This window comes from Vipera berus (assembly GCF_964194415.1).
Source record: "Vipera berus genome assembly, chromosome: 3".
NCBI lineage: Eukaryota > Metazoa > Chordata > Lepidosauria > Squamata > Viperidae > Vipera > Vipera berus.
Genome location: NC_138204.1, coordinates 86,603,980 through 86,630,880, shown reverse-complemented (window position 1 = coordinate 86,630,880; position 26,901 = coordinate 86,603,980). Strand labels below are relative to the sequence as shown.

Below are 26,901 nucleotides of genomic sequence, written 5' to 3'. Positions count from 1 at the left end.
GCTCTCCAGGATCATCCAAAGAAATTGTAGCTTGATCTCCTCCAGCACCATTCTCCTCTGTCTGTCCATCCTCAGTCTCTTGATGTTCTCCTTCTCCAGATCCCTTTGCAGCTTCCAGAAGTGATAATGAGGTTGCTTTTAAAACGTTATTATAAAAATCTCGCGCCTGCATCACAGTAATCAGACGGTACCTTTTACCTTCATACATCACCATCAACCCAACTGGAATCTCCCATCTGAACCTTATATCTCGTTGCTTGAGCTCTTGCACGAGGAATATAAAATCCTTCCTTCTCCTTAAAATCTTTGGAGGAATTTCTTTTAAAACCAAAACTTCTTGATCAGCAATCACCACTTTAGAATCATAGGCAACTTGTATAACTTCATCTCTAATTTCCCTCTTAGTAAAATAAACCACCACATCTCTAGGCAGCTGTCCATCCTCAGTCTCTTGATGTTCTCCTTCTCCAGATCCCTTTGCAGCTTCCAGAAGTGATAATGAGGTTGCTTTTAAAACGTTATTATAAAAATCTCGCGCCTGCATCACAGTAATCAGACGGTACCTTTTACCTTCATACATCACCATCAACCCAACTGGAATCTCCCATCTGAACCTTATATCTCGTTGCTTGAGCTCTTGCACGAGGAATATAAAATCCTTCCTTCTCCTTAAAATCTTTGGAGGAATTTCTTTTAAAACCAAAACTTCTTGATCAGCAATCACCACTTTAGAATCATAGGCAACTTGTATAACTTCATCTCTAATTTCCCTCTTAGTAAAATAAACCACCACATCTCTAGGCAGCTTTCTCTGTCTTGCAATCCATGAATTCACACGAAACACTTTATCCATGCCTCCCTTTATTTCAGATGCTGGCTGATTCAATACCACTTCCAGAGCCTCAGAAATCAGCTGCTTTAGATCTTCCTTAATATTCTCTTTTAAACCTCTAATTCTAACAGCAAACTGCATCTGGTAATATTGAGCAAGACTCAATTCTCTGTCCATTTTGTCTCTTAAATCTTCATTCTCCAGTACTTTTGCTTCTAATATGGCATTCTTTTGAGTCAAATCTTCCACTTTTTCCTCCAGTTCTTCCACACATTCAGCCACTTTATACACTGAGGACAAAATGTCTGCCTTCATCACCCTGAACTTCTGTTCCATCCTCTCTTCCATTCTCTCCTCCAATTTCTCCAATTTCTCCTCCATCTGTGCAAATTTATCACCCATTGATTCCAGAATTACCTGGGCATGTTTTTCAAGAGCATCTTGTAAATCCTTCGATGTCAATACATCAGGAAGATGCAACGCCTGCAATGATGATTGTTGTACCGGAGAAGTTCCAGCACTCCGAAGAGTTTTTGAGGGAGGTTTAGCCGCCATCTTTTTCACTTATGACGCACTTTCACTTTAAGTTTAAAAAGTCCATCAAGCTAGAGAGTAGAATATAATAATCCTCTTCACCTTTTCCTCTTGTACCGCTCTGCCTGCTCCTTTTATTCCATAGTCCTTCCTTCAGGCAGGGGTGGTCGCAGACGCCTGGCTCTGCTCCATGAAGTCCGGAGCAGAGACGCTGACCAGCTGGGAGCCACCCAGGCTACGGGGGAGTTCAATCCTTCAGCCGCCCAAGCTACAAGCTCAGGCGGCCCAGGAGAACTCAACCCCTACCTGGGGCCTCACCCCCTCCTCTTCTCCCGAGGAGGGGGCTTCAAATTCGCCCGAACAGCTGATCGGCGCTGTTTCGGGCGAAAATCACTCAGCTGAGCCGCGGGCAGCCCGGGAAGGCTGTCTCCGGCGCCGCGCAGCCACCGGAAGTATCACTAATTCCTATTCTTGTGATTCTCCAAAGATAGTAAGAATGCCAATCTATTACGAAGGGTTTTTTTTTGTTCTCGATTCTTTTACGTTTTAAAATGTATTATTATAAGCAAGTTTCAGATAAATTAATAACAAACCCGTTCACCCATCTAATCATTCTGCCAAGTTACACATTAACAAACTAATCAAGATATCAATTTTCGAAGTCAAATCAAAAATCCTTAAGCAAGTGGGAAGGAATACTATAATACATTTCAGCTAATCTAACATTTTAATGGAAATCTTCAGGGGCTGTGTGACAAATTGTAAGAAGACATACACTCCTTTGGTTGAGGTTCAGTTCTAATTAGTAGTCATAAATGAAATCAATGGAACATTCCCCTGCTGATCATACTTCTTTCTTTCTTTTTTTTCATACTGCTCTCACTGCTGCTCTAGATCAAGAGTACAAAATGGGGGTGGGGATGGGGGGGTAGGAAGCTTTGTTTATAATATTCTCAGAATTAAAGTTTCTGACAATATTAGCAACTTTATTTTAAATGTGAGAATCTGCTCCGTAATGTAATTTTATCTGTGGCTAGAAAAGTATATATTTAAAACATTCATTTGATATTTGAATGTCTGTCTTTTCAAAAGAAGACCCCAGACTTCCATAGCCCTAAACAGTGTCTGAGTTATCAAAACTGATATTTTTTTACAGAGGAATCCTCACATGTTTGTCAAATGCTACACAGTGTTGGAATTGTGAGAGATTTCATGAGATTTCCAAAATGTTGCTAGATTTGTGGGACTTTATTTTGTTGCCAGGGGAAAAAAAAGTCCAACCCCTTAAGACAACTGACGCCATTTTAAATATGGCCTTAAACAAACAGATATTAGCACTGTATTTTTCTGAGCTTTTAAAAAAAAGAATTTTTAATATTGACAATTCCACTTCTTCCTATTGGAGTCTGGTATTTTTTTCCAATTCCTATATGTCTTGAGTTTCTGTATTTTTATTGGTATAGGTCAGGGGTAGGCAACCTCGGCTCTTTTATGACTCGTGGACTTCAACTCCCAGAATTCCTGAGCCAGCCATGCTGGCTCAGGAATTCTGGGAGTTGAAGTCCACAAATCATAAAAGAGCCGAGGTTGCCTACCCCGGGTATAGGTATAGGTTCTCCTGCTTGAGGCGGGTGTTGGACTAGAAGACCTCCAGGGTGCCTTCCAGCTCTATTCTATTCTATTCTATTCTATTCTATTCTATTCTATTCTATTCTATTCTATTCTATTCTATTCTATTCTATTCTATTCTACTCTACTCTACTCTACTCTACTCTACTCTACTCTACTCTACTCTATTCTACTCTATTCTATTCTATTCTATTCTATTCTATTCTATTCTATTCTATTCTATTCTATTCTGTAATAATTTTAATTTCCTGGTGAAAGTTGCAAGCAGCAGGTCTTGAATTTCCCTTTTTGACTGTGTTCTCTTTCCATCTGTTTTTTTTAGTCTATCCCATCATTACCCTCTTAGGTACCATAAGTGTCTGCTACAAGTGAAAATGCCAAAAGTTGAGAAAATGTTATTTAAAAAACATAAACTTTTGCATTGGTTGGAGATGTGCTAATTGGAAAAGGTGTTACCAGACTGCTGGCTTTTAACAATACAGCTCTCTTTCTACTATGTTATACAATAGATTAAGAGTTATTTTCCATATACCTTTTTACCGCAATCGAGAGATCATCCAGATTTTTTTAGTCCAGATCAAGAAGCCCCATTTTCTTGGGACTGGTGAAAAACAATTGATAAATCCATCTAATTGTAACACTGCTAGTTTATATTTTACCAGCTTTCTAAGATGATTGCTGTTATGTACTGGGCTCTTGAGGAATACCATGTGGGTTGCTGGAGCAGCTAACGGGTCTCTAGCAACCCAGACTACAAGTCTCCTGTGCTGCAATTGGCTATCTCCAGGCGGCAATGGTTGATTCAAACCTATTGGCTGCTGCCTAGGGGCTAGACTATATATTGCGGCTAGTTGCAGCCATTTCCCCAGTACAATTTCTGCACGAAATAAACTATGAGTTACCCTGTACTCAGTTACCCATCTTCATTCCTGCGCCAAAGAACCCGCTATTTAACAATTGCCATAAAGTAAATTGAAAGATAATTGTCTGAAATCAAAATAAAATATGAAGAATGTTGTTGGATTAAACCCAAGGCTTATCAAGTTCAGCATGCCTATGGCAAGCCTCAGGCAGGATATGAATATAACAGCAAGATTCCTATTATCTAGTCTTGCATCTGGCATTAAGAGCAATACTACCTCTAATACTAGAAGTAATATATCTCTATAATGATTATCCATTGATAATCTTATTTTCTCTAATCTCCTTTTAAAGCTCTCCAGATTATGGATAGACCATTACTAATTAAATGGTTACTAACACAGTATTTTCTTTTAACTATCTTTAATACCTTTTTACCATTTTGTTAACTGTATAAACACAGATGCAATTATGAAATAGGGGGAAACCATTTACTTTTTCTTCATCATCCACGATTTAAATAACTTCCCTCATATACCGGTTTATTTGCTATTTTTAAAATAGCAAATACATGTTATACATAGGATTCTTGCTCATTTTTTTTCTATTTTAATTACCTTCATCTGGGTTTTCAGTTCTATAACATCCTCGTCAAAGAGCAATAACCAAATTGTACATAATATTCCCTTTATAGATCCACCCAATATTTATAAACAGTTTTTGTGATACTGGCATTGTGTAATTATTTTAGATTTTATGTTTATAATGATTAACATCTCCCACTTACGTTTTACAATTCTTAACATATTTATTCGTGACTACCACTAGGCCAACTATGGCAGAAAGATAGATTATAAATTAAATAAACAATAGACAACAATGGATGAGAAAAGGTGAAGTAATGAAGGAGAGAGAGAGAGAGAGAGAGAGAGAGAGAGAGAGAGAGAGAGAGAGAGAGAGAGAGAGAGAATACCTGTAAAACAGAAGCACCACTATGAAGAAATTGCAAGGCGCTTTCAGCTGAATCAATGCCTCCGGTTGCTAAGATAGGAAAACCAGGAAGAGCCTTAGCAATTGCAGAAACAGCTCGAAGAGCTATCGGTCTGATGGCATTTCCTGTGTAAATAAAGAGAGTTCATTAGTAAAGGGCAGGAATTATCAGACAAAACTATTTCTCCTTCTCTGCTTTTGGTCTTCTTTTTTTAACCCCTTGAACCCTTATCTATACAATTAGCTTACTGTCTTGTCAAGGCTCTTCCATAGAGAACCTCTCTTGGTCCTGCTTACAGTTTTCAAACTGATTAATTTAATATGCCTTCGTATTAAATTTACGATCATTATCAAAAGATGATTTTATCATAAACAATGAACCCAGGCGAGATATTGTATACTCAATGCTATTAGCAAGAGTTGGATCCTCCAGAAAATGCTAAACTACAATGTCGCTATGAGTTGTAAGGAAATGGCCATAGCTTCCTCTACCCCTACAACAGAACTGTGATATGCCAAACTTACCTCTGAGGATAGTGCAGGTGTAAAGTGCAGATGGATCAGAACAAACAAACAGAACAACAACAAAAAATGACTTAATTCATATTATTCCCTGTGAATCTAAGGCATCTTCCTTCTATTGCATTTAAAATAGTCATTCAGAAGTAATCTTTGAAGGCCTTTGGGTACCATGTTCAAAACTTGCAGTCCTGGAGTCATGGGGAGGTGGGAAAGATGCATCTAATATCAATAAATTACTAAGTGGACATTAGAACACTTAGTAGAATCACCCTCAACTTGTGACTCTAACTGCTACTTGGTTTATACTTAATTGTATGCATACTTGAATTAATAATCTTCTACATGCTATACACCCAATAAAGATTAGTAAAATACAATTATAATTCCCTAATAAGGATGTACCTTTCAGATCAATGTATCTTTCCGAGCAATCAGCAAGTTTGACTTGGAGGATTCTTATTGTCCAAAAATAGTTTTCTATACTTTGGTGAATGTCATCTAATATAAACACAATATTTTTATTCCATAGAGTAACCTCCATGGCAGATATATGCCCACTTAATACTGTTCCTAATGGTGGGAAGCTGCTTTATTAAATGAGTGGGCTGGTAGGCTTCACCCCTAGATTGCATTTCCAAAAACTTCACTTTTGCATTTTGACATGATGCATAAGCAATATGGTGTCTCAAGTATTTGGAAAATATTTCCCTGCCTTTAAAAAAAAATCTATTTGCTGATAGGATTTCTCCATAGGATCCTGAAAAATCTGTTGTGTTGTCATTTCTGAAAGATGTTTCTTCTGTGCTTATTGCCTCCAGGAAAATATCACCTCCCTCTAACAACCCACCATTTTTACAGTCAACATTGGTCTTTACAAACAGGTTGTCTGACAAGCCTATCCCATCAATGCAACTTGCTACTGAATCAGCATCCAAATACTCAGACAAGCTGTCTCTAATGACATCTGCTCCTGATTCAGCATATGAATTATCCTCTAGGGTTATGCCACCTTCAGCTGCTTCAGCACAGATTCCTCCTCATTATTCACCTCCTTTGGCATATCCCCCATTTTCAAGACTGAACTTGAGCCCCATATGCATCTGCTCCAGAACCAGGATTCAGGCTGTCTTGGAGGGACCGAGAAACATGAGCCACAAAGAAAGCTGAGATAATTTGCTTTGCACTGATGGGATTGTGCAGATAAATTATACCTCTTAGACCACCAGAAACATTGCTGATGCCCAAAGATATAAGTTGGGGGGGCTAGAGAAAGGGGGAAGCCTAATGAGGCACTTAAGTCCAAACAGCAGGTGAAAAGTATCATCGTCTTAATGAATAGTCACCAATGTTTGACCAAAATTGTCCTTTAAAAAAAACAACACTTTAAAGAGCAAAAGTAAAGATCATAGCAAAACAGAAGATCAAATGAGGGAAAAAGAGAGGGCAAAGCATTCCCAATAGGTGTTAATGGATGGCTTGATATTTGCAGGCAGCTTAACAAAATCAATCTTAATGAGAAAAGGAAGAACACAAAGAGGCTTCTAGAATTCATACTGCTCTTTCACACCGAAGGGAATGTCTTCTTTTTTTTTTTTTAGATTTCCACACAGCTACCAAACATTGACTACGAACCACAGCACGCTAGTGCCAGATTCTTTTCTCTCCTCTTCTAATGTTGTACAAGAAGCAGTGTTTAAAAATGGAACCAGTAATAAGCAGAGTATCAATAATTCAGTGACTGCCTAATTGGATGTCAGGAGGGCTACAGACTTGCTTAGGCATTGCTTGTGTGAAAGAGCAACGATAGTACAAAGACATACAGGACAGTAGGTTTAGCCCCTATCCTGCAGTCAAAGCCATGCTCCCACTCCTCAAGCGTTCCTAAAAAGCTTCTGCAGCAGACAGCCTTTTACATCCACAGAGGTACTCTGCACTATTTCCAAAATGATAATTCAGAAGTGATATCAAATCACATGAGTGGATGGTAGGAACGGCCTGTTTTGAAGCAGAGGCTAAATGCAGAACGGAAACAGCCCTGCATGCAAACCACCTCTGAACAAGAGCACTGGAAAAGGTGACTTAGGATCAGCCCTTTCACTTACTACTGTTGCAGCATTCCCATAGTCACATGATCAAAATTGGCAAAGTGACGGGTATTTACAAGGGTTGCAGCATCCCGGGGTCTCATGAATGCCATCTGCGACATTTTCAGCCAGCTTCCGACAAGCAAAAACAATGGGGGAAGCCAGATTCATTTAACAACTGCAGGAATCACCGTCTGTAGCAATTTGCTTAACAACCGTGGTAAAAATTGCAAAAATTGGGTACAATTTTTGTACAAGGCAGTACAACGGCTGCCTTGCTTAGCAACAGGATTCTGCTCCCCACTGCAGTCATGGTTTGAGGACTGTCTGTAATCTGCCTAGTTGGGAAGAAACGGGGGAGGCTGCTATTCTCTGTCTTGTTTATGGGCTTTTGTGACTATCCCACTGGCCGGAAACTCTTCTTCTGTTTGAATCTCTTCAGATATTTAGGCACACAAGTCTTATCGGACCCAGCCTCTGCATCAACAACAGTAAGATCACAATCCTACACACTTCAAGGGTCATCTTCATCTCTAGGGAAGATCGTGTCACTAGTCAAGCAGAACACTTCTTATGTTCTTAACCCAGAAAACAGAGCAACTGCATCTCTTATACATTATTATTTCCCCAAATTTTGTTGTGTCTCATAATTTCCCATGCCCATTGACAGACAAGTGAAAATACTGCACTTCCCCTCACTCCCATCATAATAAAAAACACAGGTATTAACAGCTTTGCCATTAATTTTGTGTAACGTGACAGCTCAACAAGAGAGGAAATAATATATCCCGATTTCCAGAGGCTTAACATGCTTATACTAAATCAAGCAGGAATTTTTTAAAAAGCGACAATAACATAAAAGTAGTTTATTATTACTCATTTACAAAACACGACTGTCCCTGTCCAATAATAATGAGCTCCAAAGTTAGCTGTTAATTGAAATGAGAATGAAGTCTACTGTTTAATGAATCACCAACCAATCACTGACTCCATGGTTTCCGGTACATGTATGATGCAGTAAGTGAATAAATTAAGTGGTCCCTGGAACAAGTGGTCACAAGTTTCAAACGGGATGTGGTTCATTAGAGCAAAAGCAATATCACTTAGTGGGTGCAGGATGTGACATAAATTGGAATGTAGTATGATTATGGTGTCTCTGCTTAATGTTTGTTATACCATGTCTGGATGACTGTTTTCACTCAAAAGAAAAACTTTTATTCATAGCTCATCTACATATTCTCCCCCTGCATCCTACCCTTTTCACCATTAATTTTGGAATTCAAAGCTCTGTTTGTTTCTCCTAACCTGTCAAAAGAAACAAAACATATACAGGAAAGGCAAAAACAATATATTTCCCGCAATATCTATTGTCTAGAGTTCCTGGCATAAAAATGAAATTGGATCATAATTCTCAGTAGCACACTGCACACAGCATAGCAAAACTTAGCTTTAATTTATTTATGTTATAGTAATTACAGCATGGATCTTCGTTGCAAAATTAAATTTAAGATTCATTCAACATTATATTAAACATGAACTAAGAATAAACTAAGGGGGCTAACAGAATATTAAATATACAATTTATTTTTCATGAACTGCGGGTAATTTTGGTTACTGTGCTGTTATTAAAAGAAAAACGAGTAACAGCAGTATAAATGAGCATGGGGTTTATTTGTATAGTGAAAGGTTGTGTGTCTGTGCATGAATACGTGCGCAAGCACTGATGGAATAATCATGAGTGCATTAAAGTTGTTTTTTAACCCATGTGCCAGTTTCTCATTGTTTCTGAGTCAATTCCTGTCTTTGACATAATTCAAAGTACTGATTATATTATTCTGAGTTTCAATGTATGCAATGGTTTCTTTTAATTTTTGAGACAAAATATAAGGTATTGATTACATTTGAAACTAGCCCTAAAGTCCTTAGTTTCTACATTGCCTTAGGATGATATGATAGTTTTGTGAGCTGAACCTTAATGCTCATCACTTGGTGTAATTTCTTGTCAAGCCCCACGGCTACAATTCTTTGTCAATTATAGGCTGCTTTACCTGAGGAGGCTGTTTCATCTGGATTTTGCTCAAGGACCTAATTTACTCTTATATTACAAAGCATTTTTTTTATGATGGCTCCAATTGCAATCTGCAATATCATTCAAGAGCTCCCACTTCATGGTATTACAGATGTGCCAAATTCAAACAGCAAGATATACAGAGGATAATTCATAATGCCTGATGTTCCTATTCTACCTTTTGGGGAAGGTTCGCAGGGGATTGAGTGTGACAGTCCTATTCCTTCAACAAAAACCTCAATATGTGATTTTTAAAAAAAAATCAGTGTCAAGCAATGAAACTGAGAAATGCTCTGGTAAAAAAGATAGATATTTTCATATTGATCATTAGAAAGCAAGCCATTTACTAGTTAGTGGAATTAATTTACAACTATGCATACTTGAGATCATACCCATCTTTCAGCAAGATATGCTGGGCATGGCATGAAGGTGTTTTTTTTTTTGCACTAATGTTAATTGCTTAATATAAGTAGTAAGCAATTATTTTTTATTAAATACATGAAAATATCAGCATTCAAAATGGGAATTAATCTGAAAACATTTGCCATTCGTTGATTGTAAATTGTTAATGTAAATACTAATTAAGTCGGACCTTTTAAGTATTAGGGCAAACAAGCAAATAAGCCAAACTCAACAGAGACCATTTTCATAAACTTGCACTATCCAACGTGACATTTGGGAAGTGTTCATACAGGCCAGTGTAAATATTTTAAACAAGATATTTGCATTCATCATCTTATTTGGGACAATAATTGAATGCTGCTTTTGCTCCTTTCCACCTGTAGGTGGCCTTCAAAAGCTGCACTTATCATATAACTCATTAGCAAGGTTTTCAATACTGTCATACCCAGATAATTAGCAATTTATTTAAATAACCAATTTCTGGGGAAATAATTGCTATGGAATGCCCTGAACCTTCTTTTTATAAACTATAATAAAAGTGTTAAGATAATCCCTGACATTTGCAAATGCCATTAGTTCACCTTTCCTTTTGATAGTGCTATGGCTTTATGTTTAAACAATTACCCGATAAAGCATCAGCTTAATGAAACAGTGCAGCAAGCATAACTTTCAAAATGGCCAATGAATGCACCTATACACAGAAGAAAACCAGTATACAGAAATTTAGAATAGTAAAAAAAACCGAAACTGAACCCAAAAAAGAGATACTAGGTACTAACCAGGTTATAAAATAAAATCAATATTATAGCCTAAAACTTAATTTCTTATTTAAGAGTAACATTCAGAACATGACATTCACTAAGTTTACAAAGTGGGCATTTCTAATGTATTTTGGACATTTCCTAAGAGTAGAGTTAGAGCTAGAAGAATTTAGCATAGTGCAATATCCGAAGCCAATACAAGTCTGCCACAATCCATGTGAACACACAAAATGGTGCATAGTTGGACAGCAAAATGTTTTGCATTTTTGAACTATCTTCTGGGTCATGACAGAATTTTTGTACTTCAAAAAGTACCATTATACTAGGTGTGGGGAACACATCATCTTGGAGATGTCAGGTAAATTTGAGATCATCTGCATGCAGCACTAACATGAAAACACATAACAGATGTTGGTTACTGTCAAGGGAATAGGGCGGTATAGAAATCTAATTAATAAAAATAAATAATAAATAATAATAATTAAATATCACAGCTAAGTTCCTTTTCTTCTTTCTAGTATCTGCCTCTGATGCACAGGTATCCTGTAATATTTGGTTACTAAAGGTTTTTTGTCACGAGGAAATGTCCTTTAAAAAATGATTAGGAGCTAGAATTCATGGGATAGGTTACCATAGTCACATTATCTTCTTTTTTTTAAAAAAAAATTGTGGCACAAATATTCTTTTTCATCTGGTTATTTTTAAGTTTAGTAATCGGAATGACCATAGAATCTGAAAGACACACCCCATTTGTGCACTGCATGTCCTACAATATACGGAGGATACATGAATAGAAATGTTTTGCTGTATTCATCAGATCTGTGTACAACATGCCTAGCTGATGTGTGTAAGCTGGACTATCACACTGCTTAACATTCCTTATGGGAGTTGTGGGGGGAGCAACACAAAATGAATGTATATTAATTAAGACTGCCAACTGATGATAAAAGATTTTAATTGATTGCCTTTTAACCAATTCATTTACTATCCTGAGATAAATACACATATAACCAGAACCTTAATAGGTGCCTTCTGGATATATTAAAAATATGCAATAACAATTTAACACAAAGTGCTACAATGGTTTTCTTATAGCCTTTCCTGCCTGTCCACCTACCTTCCTTCCTCTGCATATATTATCTGCAACTTCTAATATAAACAGAATTCAGGATTGCAGTTGGAAGAAATGTAAATAAATATAGACATAAAACATGGAGAATTTAGCATTATTAAAAGGTTTTTTTAAAAAAATAATAATAATAGGTTTTAAATATATTTTCTTGATTATGCTTTCTATGTGGAAACACCAATTTCCATTTCAAGAATTGATATGATTTCTAAGATAGATGCTAACACTCAGCTATTTTTTAAATCTGATCTTTATTATTTTTATTAAAAACACAAGGTGGCAAACATATCTTTCCTCCTGTTTTTCCCATAACAACAACCCTGTGATGTGGGTTGGGCTGAAAGAGAGTGACTGGCCCAGAGCCACCCAGCTGGATGCTTTCATGTTATAGGTGGGACTAGAACTCATACTGTCTGGTTTCTACCCTAGTACCTTAACCACTATAAAATATTTTTTTTATTAAATAAATAATTTTTATTTATACAAATACACAAATGTAAACACACACACACACACAAACACACTTTGAATTGTACTGGGAAACATAGTAGAAGACATTTGTCTCCATTTTCAAATATATATAAAAGGTTGACATATCTCTTATAAACCTCGTTGTTATTTCAATACTTGATGAGACAAATGGTAAATGCATTACAGTGTTTTAAAAAATGTTCATTTATACACCGTGTGAGTCAGATGTATTTCCTTCCATTTCTCAAAAAAATCAAACAATATAAACAGTGCTACTCATACTATATTTGACCAGACGGAATGAAAAATAGTTTTATGAATGCAGGCTAAATGCACAAATAAATTCTCCCTTACTAAAAGTAAATGCAACTAGGCTAGAAGTTTAAAGAAGTAACAAATGTCAAAGTAAAAAATAGAATAAAAGGAACATAAAACTTGTGAGTTGTTTATTATTAAGTTGTCCTATGTGTGACCCTAGTAGGCTAAAATATAAATGAGTTGTCTCATTTTGGTCTGTTTTTACATCGAGAGGCCCTGCTTTGTATATTTCAGCAACTGTGGTGGCGCAAGGGATACAGAGCAGTTGCTATGATAGTGATAGGAACAACAGATTAAAAATTGATTAAAAATGGTTCATGAGCTAGCGAGCTTCCTCCAAAATGTGGAGCCTCAGCCTCAGATTCCACAATCACTTCCTTTTTGTCTTTTTCAAGCAGATCAGCTGGTTGACCTAGAGCAGGGGTCTTCAAACTTGGCCCTTTTATGACTTGTGGACTTCAAATCCCAGAATTCCTCAGCCAGACATGCTGGCTGTGGAATTCTGGGAGTTGAAGTCCACAAGTCATAAAAGGGTCAAGTTTGAAGACCCCTGACCTAGAGGAAAGGAAGTCTTGAAATTGCACAGTCTTCCTATGGTTTAAAACATATTGTTGGGGATTTCATAATAAGGACTTCTTCTTTTGTAGTCTGCACAATAGAAAATTCCATCCTGAGTGGGATCTGACTTCTTATTTCATCCTCTTATAATGTTGTGAAAGGTTCAGTCCATCACGGAATGTAACCTGGTACAGATATGGTTTCAGCACATTGCCATCTTTCTTCTCTTGTCCTTTTGGATGATCAGAGCTGTACACATGTTGAGATTCAACATAACAATCAATAAAGAGATTTTTCAAAATCTAGATCTTCAACATTTATCCAGGTTTTTTGGCCTGCAGAAATCCAGATGATCATTAGATGGCGGCGAAGAATGACACAAAACTGCATTTTTTTCCCTAGCATGCAAGGAATAGGTTAATAGTTCATTGGGATAATGAACTGAGAAGTCAATAAATTGAGAGCATCCCAGAGACGAGCACATCTCTCGCATGCAAGAAAGAAAAAAAAAACTTCTTGAACCCTGGATTCAAAAACATTCAGTGCTGCATTTAGGCTGCACAAATGTAAGTCAGTCATTGTGTTGCAACAAAGAGGCTCAAAATCTTTGGTGCTGCCTAGCTGTTTTTAGATCAATAGGTTGACATCCTTTGGGGGGGGGGGGAATTAGAAAACACTTGGATCTTCCAAGCCCCACTCCAGCACATAATCAGCATCATGACTTCTACCAGCTTTTCCTCTGGTTGGCAACATTTGAATTTCAGCCAGGGAAAACCACCAGTCACTGCCCTGCACGCAATGAACCTGTACAGATTGAAGTACAGCATGTCTTCATTCCAAATTCTCATTAAGGGCATGCTGTGGGCAGCACGGTTCATGCCAAGATGGTTTCCTCCCAAAGCAAAGCATTTTTGTGGAAGAGCCCACAGTAATTTCAGGAACTCATAAATCAATTCATTTTTCCAACTGTGCATGTTGTCTTCCTAATTACATATATAAGAGTTTGTCTATCCTCATAGAGCAACTAGGCAACAAGCTTCATAGTTAATAAGTTACTTATATGTAAGGGTGTAGGTCTATACATATGATGTATATATTAAATGTGTTATGTATGTGTACATTTTGAGAGGAAGCAAGTAAATTTCTTTTTTAATGTGTGGCATTGTGCCCAGAGAGAAAAAATGACAATAAAGGTTATCTATCTGTCTGTCTGTCTGTCTGTCTGTCTGTCTGTCTGTCTGTCTGTCTGTCTGTCTATCTATCTATCTATCTATCTATCTATCTATCTATCTATCTATCTATCTATCTATCTATCTATCTTATCAGAGATTCGGGTTAACATCTTCCAACCAAAGGATAGCATTCTACATTTTGTTTTGTCAATTGCTATTCCTAATAAATTGACATTTTGTTATCAGCTCTATTCAATATCAAATAAGTAATTAATGGATAAATAGCTAAAGAAAATAGCATTACATCAAATTTAGAGAACAAATATATTTGAGCAATCAGAATAATCTTATTTCAGTGTTAATGAGTAACTTTTATTATAAATTGCATTAATGCTACAGAATCTGCATTGGTTACAGTACGTAAGTACATTTGACAAAGTACACTTGATATTCTGATTAGCAAACTAAAGTATGGTGCATTCTATTAAAAATATAAAGAATAATAGTAATAATAAGTATGGGGCATATCTTCAATTTGTGAGATTATTCATTAATTCAGAATCATAAAGTACGTAAAGGCAGAGTTATTGTGATGACACCGATACTCTTCACAACTGCTTTTCAATGCAGGGGAGATGCCATTTCCTTGATGAAAACGAAGTAATAAGTATCTCTTCTGATCCTGCATTATTTTTCAATGGTCATTCCTGTTCCCAGGTGCAAATAATTCATTTCCACATCAATTTATTCATTGTGTGGAGCCAAGTGAAAACTAGATGGACTCAGGGGTGGGGTGAGGTGCAGAAGACCCAGTAGGGAAGGTGTAATATTTAGGTTGAAGGAGTATAACCAGCTATTTGATATATATTTTTTTCCTAGGCAATTGCCCTAGTGCAAATTTAGGAGACATAGATGTTCAAAGTTTGGTATAGTTTTAAATGTAAGAAACACTACTGGGATGCAAAACATTTTAAATTTGGAAAAAAAAATCATGCTTGAATCACTCTGCTTCTGAGTTCAAAACACAGAATGTCTTCTGACCTATTTAAAAGCGTTCAAAGCTTGAAAGGAAACTATTTCAAGCTCAAAAATCCCAGTTTCAAATTCATTCATAGCTGTTTTTGAGCTTAAAACTTTTCTCGCAAGGTTGCAAGAGCATCTTTCGAGCATGAAATATTTCGAATGTGAAACGTTTTGAACGCCCTAGAAAAAGCAACTTCTCTCTCGGACACCAAAAGACAATTGCCAAGCAATACCCATAGTTCATTCACACCGCCAAGTAAAAGATACTCCAACGTTACATACATTCATCTTCAGACAGCTTTTCCATAGAATAAAATCCTTATATTGCCAAGTGTAAAATTATTTCTCTAGCAGAATAAAGATATATTTCTATTGATGTTACCTTTGGCAGATAAAAATAACATATCGTTATACAGCTGAGTGGTCATACAATGCAATGAAAGTTCTTTGGGGGTGGGGTGGGGTGGGGTAAAGTGAATTGGTGGTGTTTTCATCCTCTTAACTCTCTCTCTGCAGTGATTAGTTCCAGAAAGATAAGGTGTCATCATTTCTAAGGAGGAATTCTGGTTTACAGAATTGGTTTTTAGGAACTGGCAACATATAATAAATGTTCTTTATTTGTAAACATCAATCAATTTCAAGAATGGTGCTTTACTTGCAGAATGGTAATAATAAGATTCTTCAGCTAATAACTGCGATAAACATTAAAAACACTGGATGACAGATGTGGAGTCTTCTTGTGTAACAAGCACACTTGCTTGTAGTTATGGCTTTATAATGATTTCTAAATATTTCTTTCTTAATGCCTGTATAGTTTGAAGACATTTTTTAAAAAAAAAAAATCACAGAAGCCATTGAAGCTTGGAGTACAGTTTCTTTACATTTGAATGTCTTTTAAATTGCGGGGGATTTTTTTTTAAATGAAACTTTCATTTAAAAAAAATCAGAAAAGCTACCTAAAATAAATGAGATATAGTATATTTCATTTAAATATACAAATGTATAAATCTCTCTCTCTCTCTCTCTCTCTCTCTCTCTCTCTCTCTCTCTCTCTCTCTCTCTCTCTCTCTCTCTCACACACACACACACACACACACACACAAACACAAATGGCAGATGTTGAGAATCATTAAAGAATTATAGAAGGTGCAAAATGCAGCTGCCAAAACGGTAATGGGTCATGCTCAATATAGTCATGTATTGCTACCACAGTCGAAGCTGTTTCTGGATTTAATTTAAGGGGCTTGTTGCCACTTAGTAAGCTCTCTATGGCTTGAGACCTGGTTATCTTTGAGATTTTCTGCTCTGAGGGAGCCTATTTATTTCGTAGGTGCCAACAAAGAAAGCATCTTCTAGATCTTATGGGTGCTTGTCCCTTGGGAGTTTCTGTGGAAGGGGCCCCAGAAGGAAGTATTCTTTGTTTTGCTGCCCACCATCTTGAAACAGCTTGCCTCTGGAAGCAAAAATGGTCTTGTCTTTGTTGTCATTCCAAAAGGTGGTTAAAACTGGCTGTTCTGCAGAACTTTTAAGAATGGAACCTGAGAGAATATACAGTAAGCAGATGTAAGACTTCAGCACTGGTTCTAAATGGAGTTATTGCTGTATCTTGCAGTCAGTCATTCCTTAGTCTCCTCCTGTTTGAATTACAGTAAGGAGCACTACATGGGGCTGCCCTTGAAGACCATTTGGAAGCAGCAACTGGTGCAGAATGCAGTGGCATAGGCAACATTTACCTGAACTCATGGTTTGTCCGAATAACATCACTGCTGTGTGAACTGCACTGGTTCCCAGTTGCTTTGGGATGCAATTCAAAGTGCTGGTTATTACCTTTAAAGCTCTACATGGCACAGGGCCGAGTTACTTGTGGGACCACCTCACCTAGGCTAGGATGAGAGTTAAGCTGAGAAGCTACAGTATTTAGTTGGCACCTGAGATGGGGACAGGTAGCTTTATTTTAGCTGTGTTAGCTAAAAACGTTTATCATAGGATGTAATCAATTTTTGAACGTAATATTAGAATCCATGAAGGGACGCGGTGGCTCAGTGGGTTAGGACGCTGAGCTTGTCGATCAGAAGGTCGGCAGTTTGGCGGGTCGAATCCCGAGTGCCGCAGAACAGAGTGAGTGCCTGTTATTCATCCCAGCTTCTGCCAACCTAGCAGTTCGAAAGCACGTAAAAATGCAAGTAGAAAAATAGGGACCACTACGATGGGAAGGTAACAGCGTTCCATGCGCCTTTGGCATCTAGTCATGCCGGCCACATGACCACGGAGACATCCTCGGACAAGCGCTGGCTCTTCGGCTTTGAAACGGAGATGAGCACCGGCCCCTAGAGTCGGAAACAACTAGCATGCATGTGCGGGGGAACCTTTACCTTTTACTTTTTATTAGAATCCATGGAATAGTATTAATAATAAATTGCAGAATCCCTTATTAAAAAATTTATAAGAATCAAAACTACATAGGATATCTGTGCCCCCCTATGTCTTCTGCATAGATATATGAAAAGTGTATATATGAAATGCCCTTTCTCAACCCCTTTGAATGTTCAATATTTTGTCTTAATTCATATTCTGTTCCATTCAATGATCCGTTATTTACAAAGAGAGCTTTCATCTACTTGCAAACTTGATTGACAATTTTATTTATTTCCTTTTTTTACATACACTGTATTTTATCATAGATAGAAAAAGAAGGGATTGACCAGTAGCAAAGTGGATAGATTCAGTTATGGCATCAATGTACTGTTGCAAGACCTAAAGAATAATACTAGGAACAGATCCTCTTAGAGAGAACTTATTTACTGGTCATCAAAAGTTGATACTGATCTGATGGCATAGAATCAATCAATACTTTATCAACAAGTGCCTTTGTCAGGAAATTGACCACAAGTAAACATAAATATAAACATATATGTATGCTTAATATCTAATAAAGAATTAAGAGTATTTAACTATCTAGTTTTTAGTATTAGCAACTTTCTTAAGATGTAAATACCTTCCTTCAGTTTTCTGATGTGGTTAATCTACAGGTTTGGGCATACAATAATCTGCAAGGTATAGTATAGAAAAATCCCAAATTCCACTGGACAGTATTAACTATAATACCAAGACAAATGGAATAGAATAATAGTTTTCAGACTCAGGTTACTGTGTCAGTATAGAAGCTGAGCTCTGTTAATTCTACAAGCTTGATCCTGCTTGCTGGAGCATGCTTGTCAATATTTAGCACCCAGGGAGCAAGTCTTAAGACTTTACAAAAACTCGCTTATAGTCACAGCTCTGGAGTGGCTGGTGTGATCCTTTTCCTAACACTGAGATTAAATTGCTGAAGTTGTTTGATCTTGTAAAAATAGTGATATAGTTGTGTGGAAGTATGTGTTTTCCTTGCCTATACCATTTATAATCAAAAGGGGGGGAATGATATTAAAGGGTTGAAAATGCTGCTCTTATTAAATAGCAGATACTTTGCACAATCTCTTTGTCATGCTTTTTTCTCTGTCAAGCACTGAAATTCTTTTATCTCTCCTTCTTCTTTTTCCTCTGCTGAAAGATTAGAAACTGTGCTAAGTTAAATCAGATGCTTTAGTGCTTACATAAAGCAATGACAACGTGGACCACTCACATTTACAAATGTTTCCTAAAAATAAGTACCTGTCCTCTCCCACGTTGCAACAACACAAGTCTGTCTCATCTCTTGGCATTTGTCTTATTCAGCTCCTAAGTTTCAGTGGTTGTTTAAAGTAGATCTGTAATATTTGATCTTTAGGTGACTATTCTGCAAGCATGAGGAACAGGATTATACCTAGGTATGCTTTTGAGATTACTATTATCTCAAGCAAGGCCCAGAAACCTATCAAGGATACAGGAAAAAAAGGCAGGCATCAGTGGCACTCCAGTTGGGCATAATTTCCTGCCAAGATGGGAGAATGACATCTTTTTCAGAAATAATAAACATTTAACTCAAGGCTTGTAATCTTACAGAGTTATACTTAATATAACTGAACAGTGGTTAGAATGCAGAACACAATATTGCAGGCTAACTCTCATGACTGCCAGGAGTTCGATCCTGACCAGCGTAAGGCTGACTCAGTCTTCCATCCTTCTGAGGTTGGTAAAATGAGGACCCAGATTACTGAGGGCAATATGTTGACTGTAAACTGCTGAGAGAGGGTTGTAAAGCACTGTGAAGCGATATACAAGTCTAAGTGCTATTGTTATTGCTAATATAATTTTCCTAACCTTGATGCTTTTGCAGGCTCCAATTCTGTTGTACATCAGTAAGGAAGGATTTCAGGTTAATAATAAAACAATCATAACAATCTGTCAGTTATATCACATTAGTTTATATTCTACCTTTATGAAATTAAGTAACCAATCCTTTAGAAATGATCTATATTAGAAGGTTTGAAAGTGGTATTTTATTCCGCCTGTTTTTGAATATGTTCTAAAGTCTGCCACTATATTCATTGTCTCTGCAGGAGAGCATCCTTAGATTCACATAAGTAGCCCTACTGAATCACCACTGGCAAGAAAGGATATAAAATACAACATCTGCTGCTTTCAGACATCGAGTATTTAGAGTTATCATGAGACTAGATCAACTTATTTCCCTGGACCCTTCCCAAATTGGTTTGAAATGAGAGAATAGCCTAGATTTTCAGATTACATCTCTCAGAACATCCAACCTGCAAGAATATTCTATCCAAAAAGGGAAAAATGTTTTTCCTTGGAAGTTTACAAAGATATCCCATGTTACCTAAAGGAATCCTGCCTCAAACTTTTGAAATGACAGGTCAAGTAATTCATTCATGCATATGTGTGTACAGTGTGCACAAAATGGATAATATGCTTTGTTCAGTCCATGGAATAAGCACAATGTGGCACTGAGTGTTTGACTAAATCATAGCATGCATGAACTGAAACCTGGATCCTCTTGTTTGTTCCAGATTTCAACCAAGGCCAAGTTTTAAATGGATCTTGTGTGGCAAGAAGAACAAGATGGCTTCAATTGTCCTCTCTTTCCCAGCTTCCTCCATGTGATTTATATGCCAGCCCTCAAACCTATTTGTTGCATTTTCCTTTCTTCCAGTTTACTGTTGCTGCCATTTTTAAATTCAAGTGTGGCAGAACTAAACAGCCAACATTCTTCCATATCTTCTCCTAATCGTCCAATGTCTTTATTATTCTTCCCTGATTTCTAACTGTTCCAATTTTATTTGATTCCCTAGCATATTGTAAATGAACCAGTCTATGTTTCCTCCCACCCCCCACCAATGTCTCAGTTATTTCATTCATCTTGCTTTCTTTTGCTATATGCTGCCAATTCTCCACTATCTCCTATTAAGGGACATCTTTGCCTAGATGAAAAACAAACAGTTTGGGTCTGGAAAGAAAACATGTGCATTGTTTTGGACATGGATTGCCTGAACTTGGTTGTTTGATACAAGAAATGATCTATGTACAAAATGTCTGACACTACCTAATACTATAGTATAGCAAGTGTTTTGACCCACACGGTATTATCACGAGAACTAGTTCCTTATGCCCATTTTTATGTGGTATGTGTACATAGAACACATGCAATATATTAGAATGAAAAAGAAACAGGCACTGTCCATTCAAACAATGGCAGCCACAAGTCAATCCTATTCTACATTCTAAAGATGAAAACAATTTCTACTGATCTGACTGTTCAGCCCTCTCATTCATTTTCTGACTTGTCAACTGAGCATTTATGCTCATTGACTGACTCTTTTACAGTTGTATAAAATGTTCACTCTATAATAATGTTCTCAAACACTCAGATGCATTTCATGGGAAAATCCATTGCAAAATGCTTCCCTAATCAGAAGCATCAATTCCCATGACACCAATGCCATTAAATGAGCACACTATTACAGTGTGCATGAAAGGGTCAAAAGGAAAATAAATAAATAAAATACAATTAAAATTGGAAGAGCTGTCTCCAGAGCAACAGGAAATCACAGAAAATTGTGAAATAGTCATAGGCTTCTGTCAACCATTCTTTGATGAATTAGGCTCCTACATTTGGCGTCCCTTCTTAAGAAATCAAATCTACTATATAAAAGAATGCAACATAACTCCAGGATAGTATTAATTGCTCTGATTTCTAATCCATTTCTGAGCTTTTCTGATTACAACCGTTAAATCCTTTATATCTGAAATAATTATAAAACAACTGAGACGCACTCATATCTATGGTAAAGGCTACCTTTCATAACTTGCCAAAACCAAAGGATAAAGGAAAAATTTCTTACTAGGAATTTTATGTAGTCTTTTCTGTGAGAATCTACCAAAACATCAATATCCTTTTTTGTTCAGGCAGCTCTCTGGCCTACCAAACCATTACTTAACACCATGTTCTCCAGATACATTGAAACTAAAATCCTCAAATTCTCCTATATCTATCTATAGCTTTTACAGGAACTGGCCTTGACATATTACTCTTTCCAATTTTTCTTTGTTTAGTTTTGGAAAAAAAAAGATTTATGTTGTTATTGTTTTTTTGTGTGGCTCACAATCCAGTTATTCTACTGATGGCATGATTCCCCAAATTTTGCAATTAAATTTTCCACCTAAAACTCTTTCCCAAATAGATACAAAAATCAATATTTTATAATAATGTGTAAAATATATTTAACTTCAAAAGTGCATAGTCATGTATGGCTTAGTACAATAGCTGAATATATTGCATATAATGCCTCAACATATCAAAGCAATAGAACATGTGTGAACAGAAGTAAAAGCTGGTTACAGGTTTAAAAATAATTTGACCTGTTCCTGAAAGTACCCAGCATAACTAAATCCTGCACAATGTACTTTCTTTCCTTTTTTAAAAAAAAACTATTGTTCAAGGAGTCACTGTAGGAGCTGGTGATTTATGCATATTCCAAAAGCTTGGAACCAAACACTTTGACTATTAGGCTGAAAGCAAAGCTGGACATTTCTGCCTGATACTTGGGAGATACAAGTCAATACACAGATAAATTTTGTGAGGACTCTTATTCCAGTCATGCCTTCTTTTCCTAATTTCCCTTTTCACTGTTTTGTCTTCTTCACCTTTTCCTGGGGGAACAGCGTGATTGATAGCCTAATCCAACGACTGCCTCAAGTTGGATTCTTTTCCTTATCATTAGCAGTTAGCCTATGGTTAAATTCACAGCACATTGCTTGGTACAACCCCTGAGATTTAAGGTTCTGGCCTTTTAGAAAATATTTAACATAAAATTGAAATCTTGTCATACTCAGAACTCAGTTCTCTGTAAGAATTCTTTAATTAATCCAATGTACGGTGCCATTGTTCCATATAATACCGTACAACAGTGAGCCACATCCAAAGACTCAAAAAGAAGTGCTATCACTAAGGCATAGCCTGGCAATATCTACATCCAGAGGTCTGCTTTTTTCCATTTTTGAATTTAATATATGAATTTAATATTTAAATTAATTTATAAGAATATATGAATTTAATATTTAAATTAATTTATAAGAAGTGTTCAGGGGAGAAAAATACTCTAATGAAAAAAAAAGATAGTTCTGTTGGAAACAATGGCATTTGTGAAGCCAATCAAAGAGTAAACACACACATTAAGCAAACACAATTAATTTGAGTCCTGCATGCTTAAAAATATGATGTCGAACAATTCCTTTGGAAGATATATGAGCATAGCATTTCACTGCTATTCATTAAAGTAGCTGTTCACCCCCACCCCCCAGGCTTTTATATAAAGTTGACAAAGTCAGTGCAGCTGTTTGACAAAGTCAACTTGTTAAAGTTTAATATGCCTCTTAAAGCAGCTGGAACTTTTTCTCTACCTCTCCATGACAGCCTGAAAAAAACAGAGGCTGCTTTAATGAATGGCAAGCTTTGAAGCCCTTCACAAAGATAATAGTATCCTGGATCAAGGATTAGCCTGGTGTGTATGACAGAAACTTGCCAGATAAAAAGACAGCATTATATGGGCTCATCTGCTGCCAGCTGGGAATTCTGTGCAGGTGGGTTGCACACCTACTAGTTGGACAAGTGAAATTAACATTTTCCTAGGTTGGGATCAGTTCCTAACAACTTCATGGAGACATAATTGTGGTGTTTTGGCAGTGCATTGGTACCACTTAATTTCCCACTATATTTAAAAATCTACCTAAGTATTATTGGGAAAAATCACCTATTGACCATATATCAGTAGTAGGGGAAGATAATTTATAAATTTGGATTTTGATGTGACTAGGAGGCTACTGTTTCCTAGTGGAATCCCTGACTTAGGCTATTTTGAAAATATCAAGGTGTTTTTAGTCTTGAAATACTTCAATATTCTTGTTGCAACTGCCTTGAGAGAAGAAGCTCAGGATTTCATGACCTCTGCAAATTTCACCCAGGCCATTTAAAAACAACAACAAAAATGAAGTAGATCATATCTTCCATTCATTTTATCATGTAAGGGTGGGATGCTTAAGGTAATTTGAGACGTAGCACTCTTCTGATGGCCAAAATCCCTCTTGGTGAAGGTTATGCTAACATAACTATCCCTATTCTAGAAGATATGGTCCTGCCCCAGGATGCTGATGAATCTAGTTGAATTCCAAGCAACTCTGTGGAATATTTTCTTAAGCCTGGCTAGATATCCTACCAAAGACATAAATAGCGATGTGGGATAACAAAGTTTTCCAGAAGTTTGATATGGTAGTTCTAAGGTTGTACCACCTGCGATGATGTTCACTTTTTATTTCTCCGAGTGTGATCAGCATGTAGCACTGAGAAAATTCAGCTTAACCCTTTTAAGAATTGTTCTGGAGAAGATATTCCCACATGGTACCACTTAATTTCCCACTATATTTATAACTTTATCTAAATATTATTGGGAAAGATCACATATTGACCATATACTAGTAGTAGGAAAGGTAATTTATAAATCAGGATTTTGTTGTGGCTAGGATGCTACTGGAAGCAGTAGTTCTTCTGCTTTGCTGCATGCTCAGGATTAGATATTTCAAGAGACTTTTGAACTTATCTGAAGAACAGATGTGGGAACCACTCTGAATCCATATAAGAATTGGTGCTAATTCCAGAGCCTGGATTTCAGAATTCAGGGATGGAGTTACATTTTCCAGAAGGGACAAGCATGCGGTTGGAAGTTGCTCTGGATGCAGTATTGATACTGGATAGCCTCATTATCAATAGTATATGCTCTGGTAAAATTTAATGTTGGTTATTCCATACAACAGCCTTTGAGAACAGCTTGAAAACTACAACTGGACCAAGATCTGACAGCAAAGACAGCAAATCTTCCAGCAGATGCCAAATACTCTTTATGGAAATAACTGCACTAGATCTGCATTCAAAACTCAGTTCAGTGCACTTATGATTTAGAAAGCAGGGATTTAGCACATATTACTTATTACAGTGTCTATCTTGTTCTCTTAGTTTTCAATAGTGCCTTTTTTTGTAGCTCTTCCAAGAGATATATTTAATTTCAACTTCTAATTCTGCCTTTTCTGTGGCGGACCTAAATTATGGAACTAAGGCTGGCTTCCTCCTTGACCCAGTTTGAGGGTAGGCTTAAAATATTTATTTTTATTCAGGTCATTTAAAGGGTTTTAAAAAATCATTTTAGCTGGGTTTAAATAATTATTATTATTGCATATAAAGGTGAGTTGCCTGGAGCCAGTAATGGGAGTATGCAGCATATATTTTTTTAAAATAAAATAAAATAAAATATTGATAGAAAAACAAAAGATTCAGAAAGAAGCTAGCTATTCTTATGATGAAGCTAATACCGTATATTGTAGTGAGCATGAGGCTGAATATCTTCTTCTCAATTCAAGCTTTAGCAAGGAATTTATTGGTGGTATTAACCTCAGCTCTCCTCCTGCAAAATGGTAGTTAAGATTACCAGCACACCTTACAAGAATATTGTAAAAAAAACTAAAAACAACAAAAACAACTCTGCAATTACTTGTGCTATGTATGAACATCAGAACTGCACCAATGAGTAAATCTCAGCAACACTTTTATGTAAGGTCCCAAATCACATTCTAATGCTCTTCATTGTTAAAATGAAATCTTGATGGAAAACAAGAAAAGTACAGAAAAGGCTCCCTAAACAATGGTAGGTGAACAAAATAAATGAATTAAAAGAATTGAATTAAATGAATTTAAAGACTGCTAATGCACATAAGTTGTCAAAGTCTGCATGAATCACAGGAAAAGGAGACACTGTGGTGTTGATTACAATACCTAGCCCCGTGCATGTTATAAAAAAATATTTAAGGACTTATTTTATTTTTTTTTAAAAAAAACCAAGAATGGAAGGATTGGATCTGCAAACCTTTGCCCTAGTTCTCATTCAGTCGATGAGCTGCAAGCTTCTATGAAAATAGCAGCCGAGTCCCCGATGAAAAATTATGCATCTCATAAACTGCTATTCTGCTGAAATGTCAAGCTATGGCAGGGCTGTACCTCAAACTCCACCACTTGGCATTTTCCTTCTGTCTGCTTTGTTGCCATGAAGCAAACACGAACAGTGGGGATTAGTGTAGGGCAGGTAACAAGCCAGCTCACTGTCAAAAATCTATTATTAAGGCTCTGGTCTCTTTCTGCTCCGATCAGTGCCGAGCTGGGTGGGGGTGGAATAGAAGAAATGAGCCAGCAGGCAGGACTACCGTAAGAGAATAAAGCAAATTCTTTGTAAGTCTGTGTACATAATACATGTAAATGAGCCACTCTAATGAGGGAGCTCCACTTAAGAGAAATAATAGCCCCAAATTAAAATCATATCAGATTTGTGTTGCAGCCCTGCTCTCTGAGTAGGCTTTTTTTGTGGCCTTGCTCTGTAAAATAGGCTTTTCATGTGGTCTCTTCTATTCTCTCTGATTTTCTCTCCAGGTGCAATTTACCTCCCACTAAAATAAATTGTATGAGCCCCATTGATTTTAACAGAGCTGAATTGTACCCTCTGCTCTTACACGCATGCATATCACATACATTTCCTGTCTCACAATAGCTAAATTTCGATTCATGTCTAATGACTACAGCTGACATCACATAATCAATAAACAACTTGTGAGTTGGAAAATGTAAGCTCCTTCTCCTCCTCCTCCTCCTCCTCCTTTCACTGCATCCCACAAAGTCTTCACCGAGTGCAGTATCAGAGGATCAAAACAGCTGTGACTTATCAAATCCATTCAATCAATTTCTGGGAAGTTGACATGTATGTTATCTATTAATAAAAGCACTGTGAAGGTGTGTGCGGAGGTCTGTTTAGGTACAATATATCTAAAGGTGGGTGCGTGTGTGTATATGTAGCAAATCACTTGTATGATATATTTATCAATATATTTTCCTGGAGACAGTTTGATTACATTATTTGAAAAAGAATTAAAGCAAAATTTGGCATTTATTTTTAAATGATTCTTTTTCCATATGAAACCATAACAGGGATATTTCAGCTGCCATCTTTTATTTGAGGTGATGGACAAAACAATTGTGTTTTATATATCTTCTGTCACACCATTTAAACATGGAAATTG

General features: G+C 36.7%; 1 protein-coding gene across 2 annotated transcripts in view; it reads right to left on the bottom strand.

The window, feature by feature from the left end:
• DPYD (dihydropyrimidine dehydrogenase) overlaps nucleotides 1–26,901 on the bottom strand; it is a 611,068-nt gene that overhangs the window by 82,035 nt on the left and 502,132 nt on the right. For both annotated transcript variants that reach the window (XM_081325991.1, XM_081325992.1), the window contains one exon: nucleotides 4,830–4,972. In XM_081325991.1, coding sequence (XP_081182117.1) covers nucleotides 4,830–4,972 — 143 coding nt within the window. The remainder of the gene's footprint in view (nucleotides 1–4,829; nucleotides 4,973–26,901) is intronic.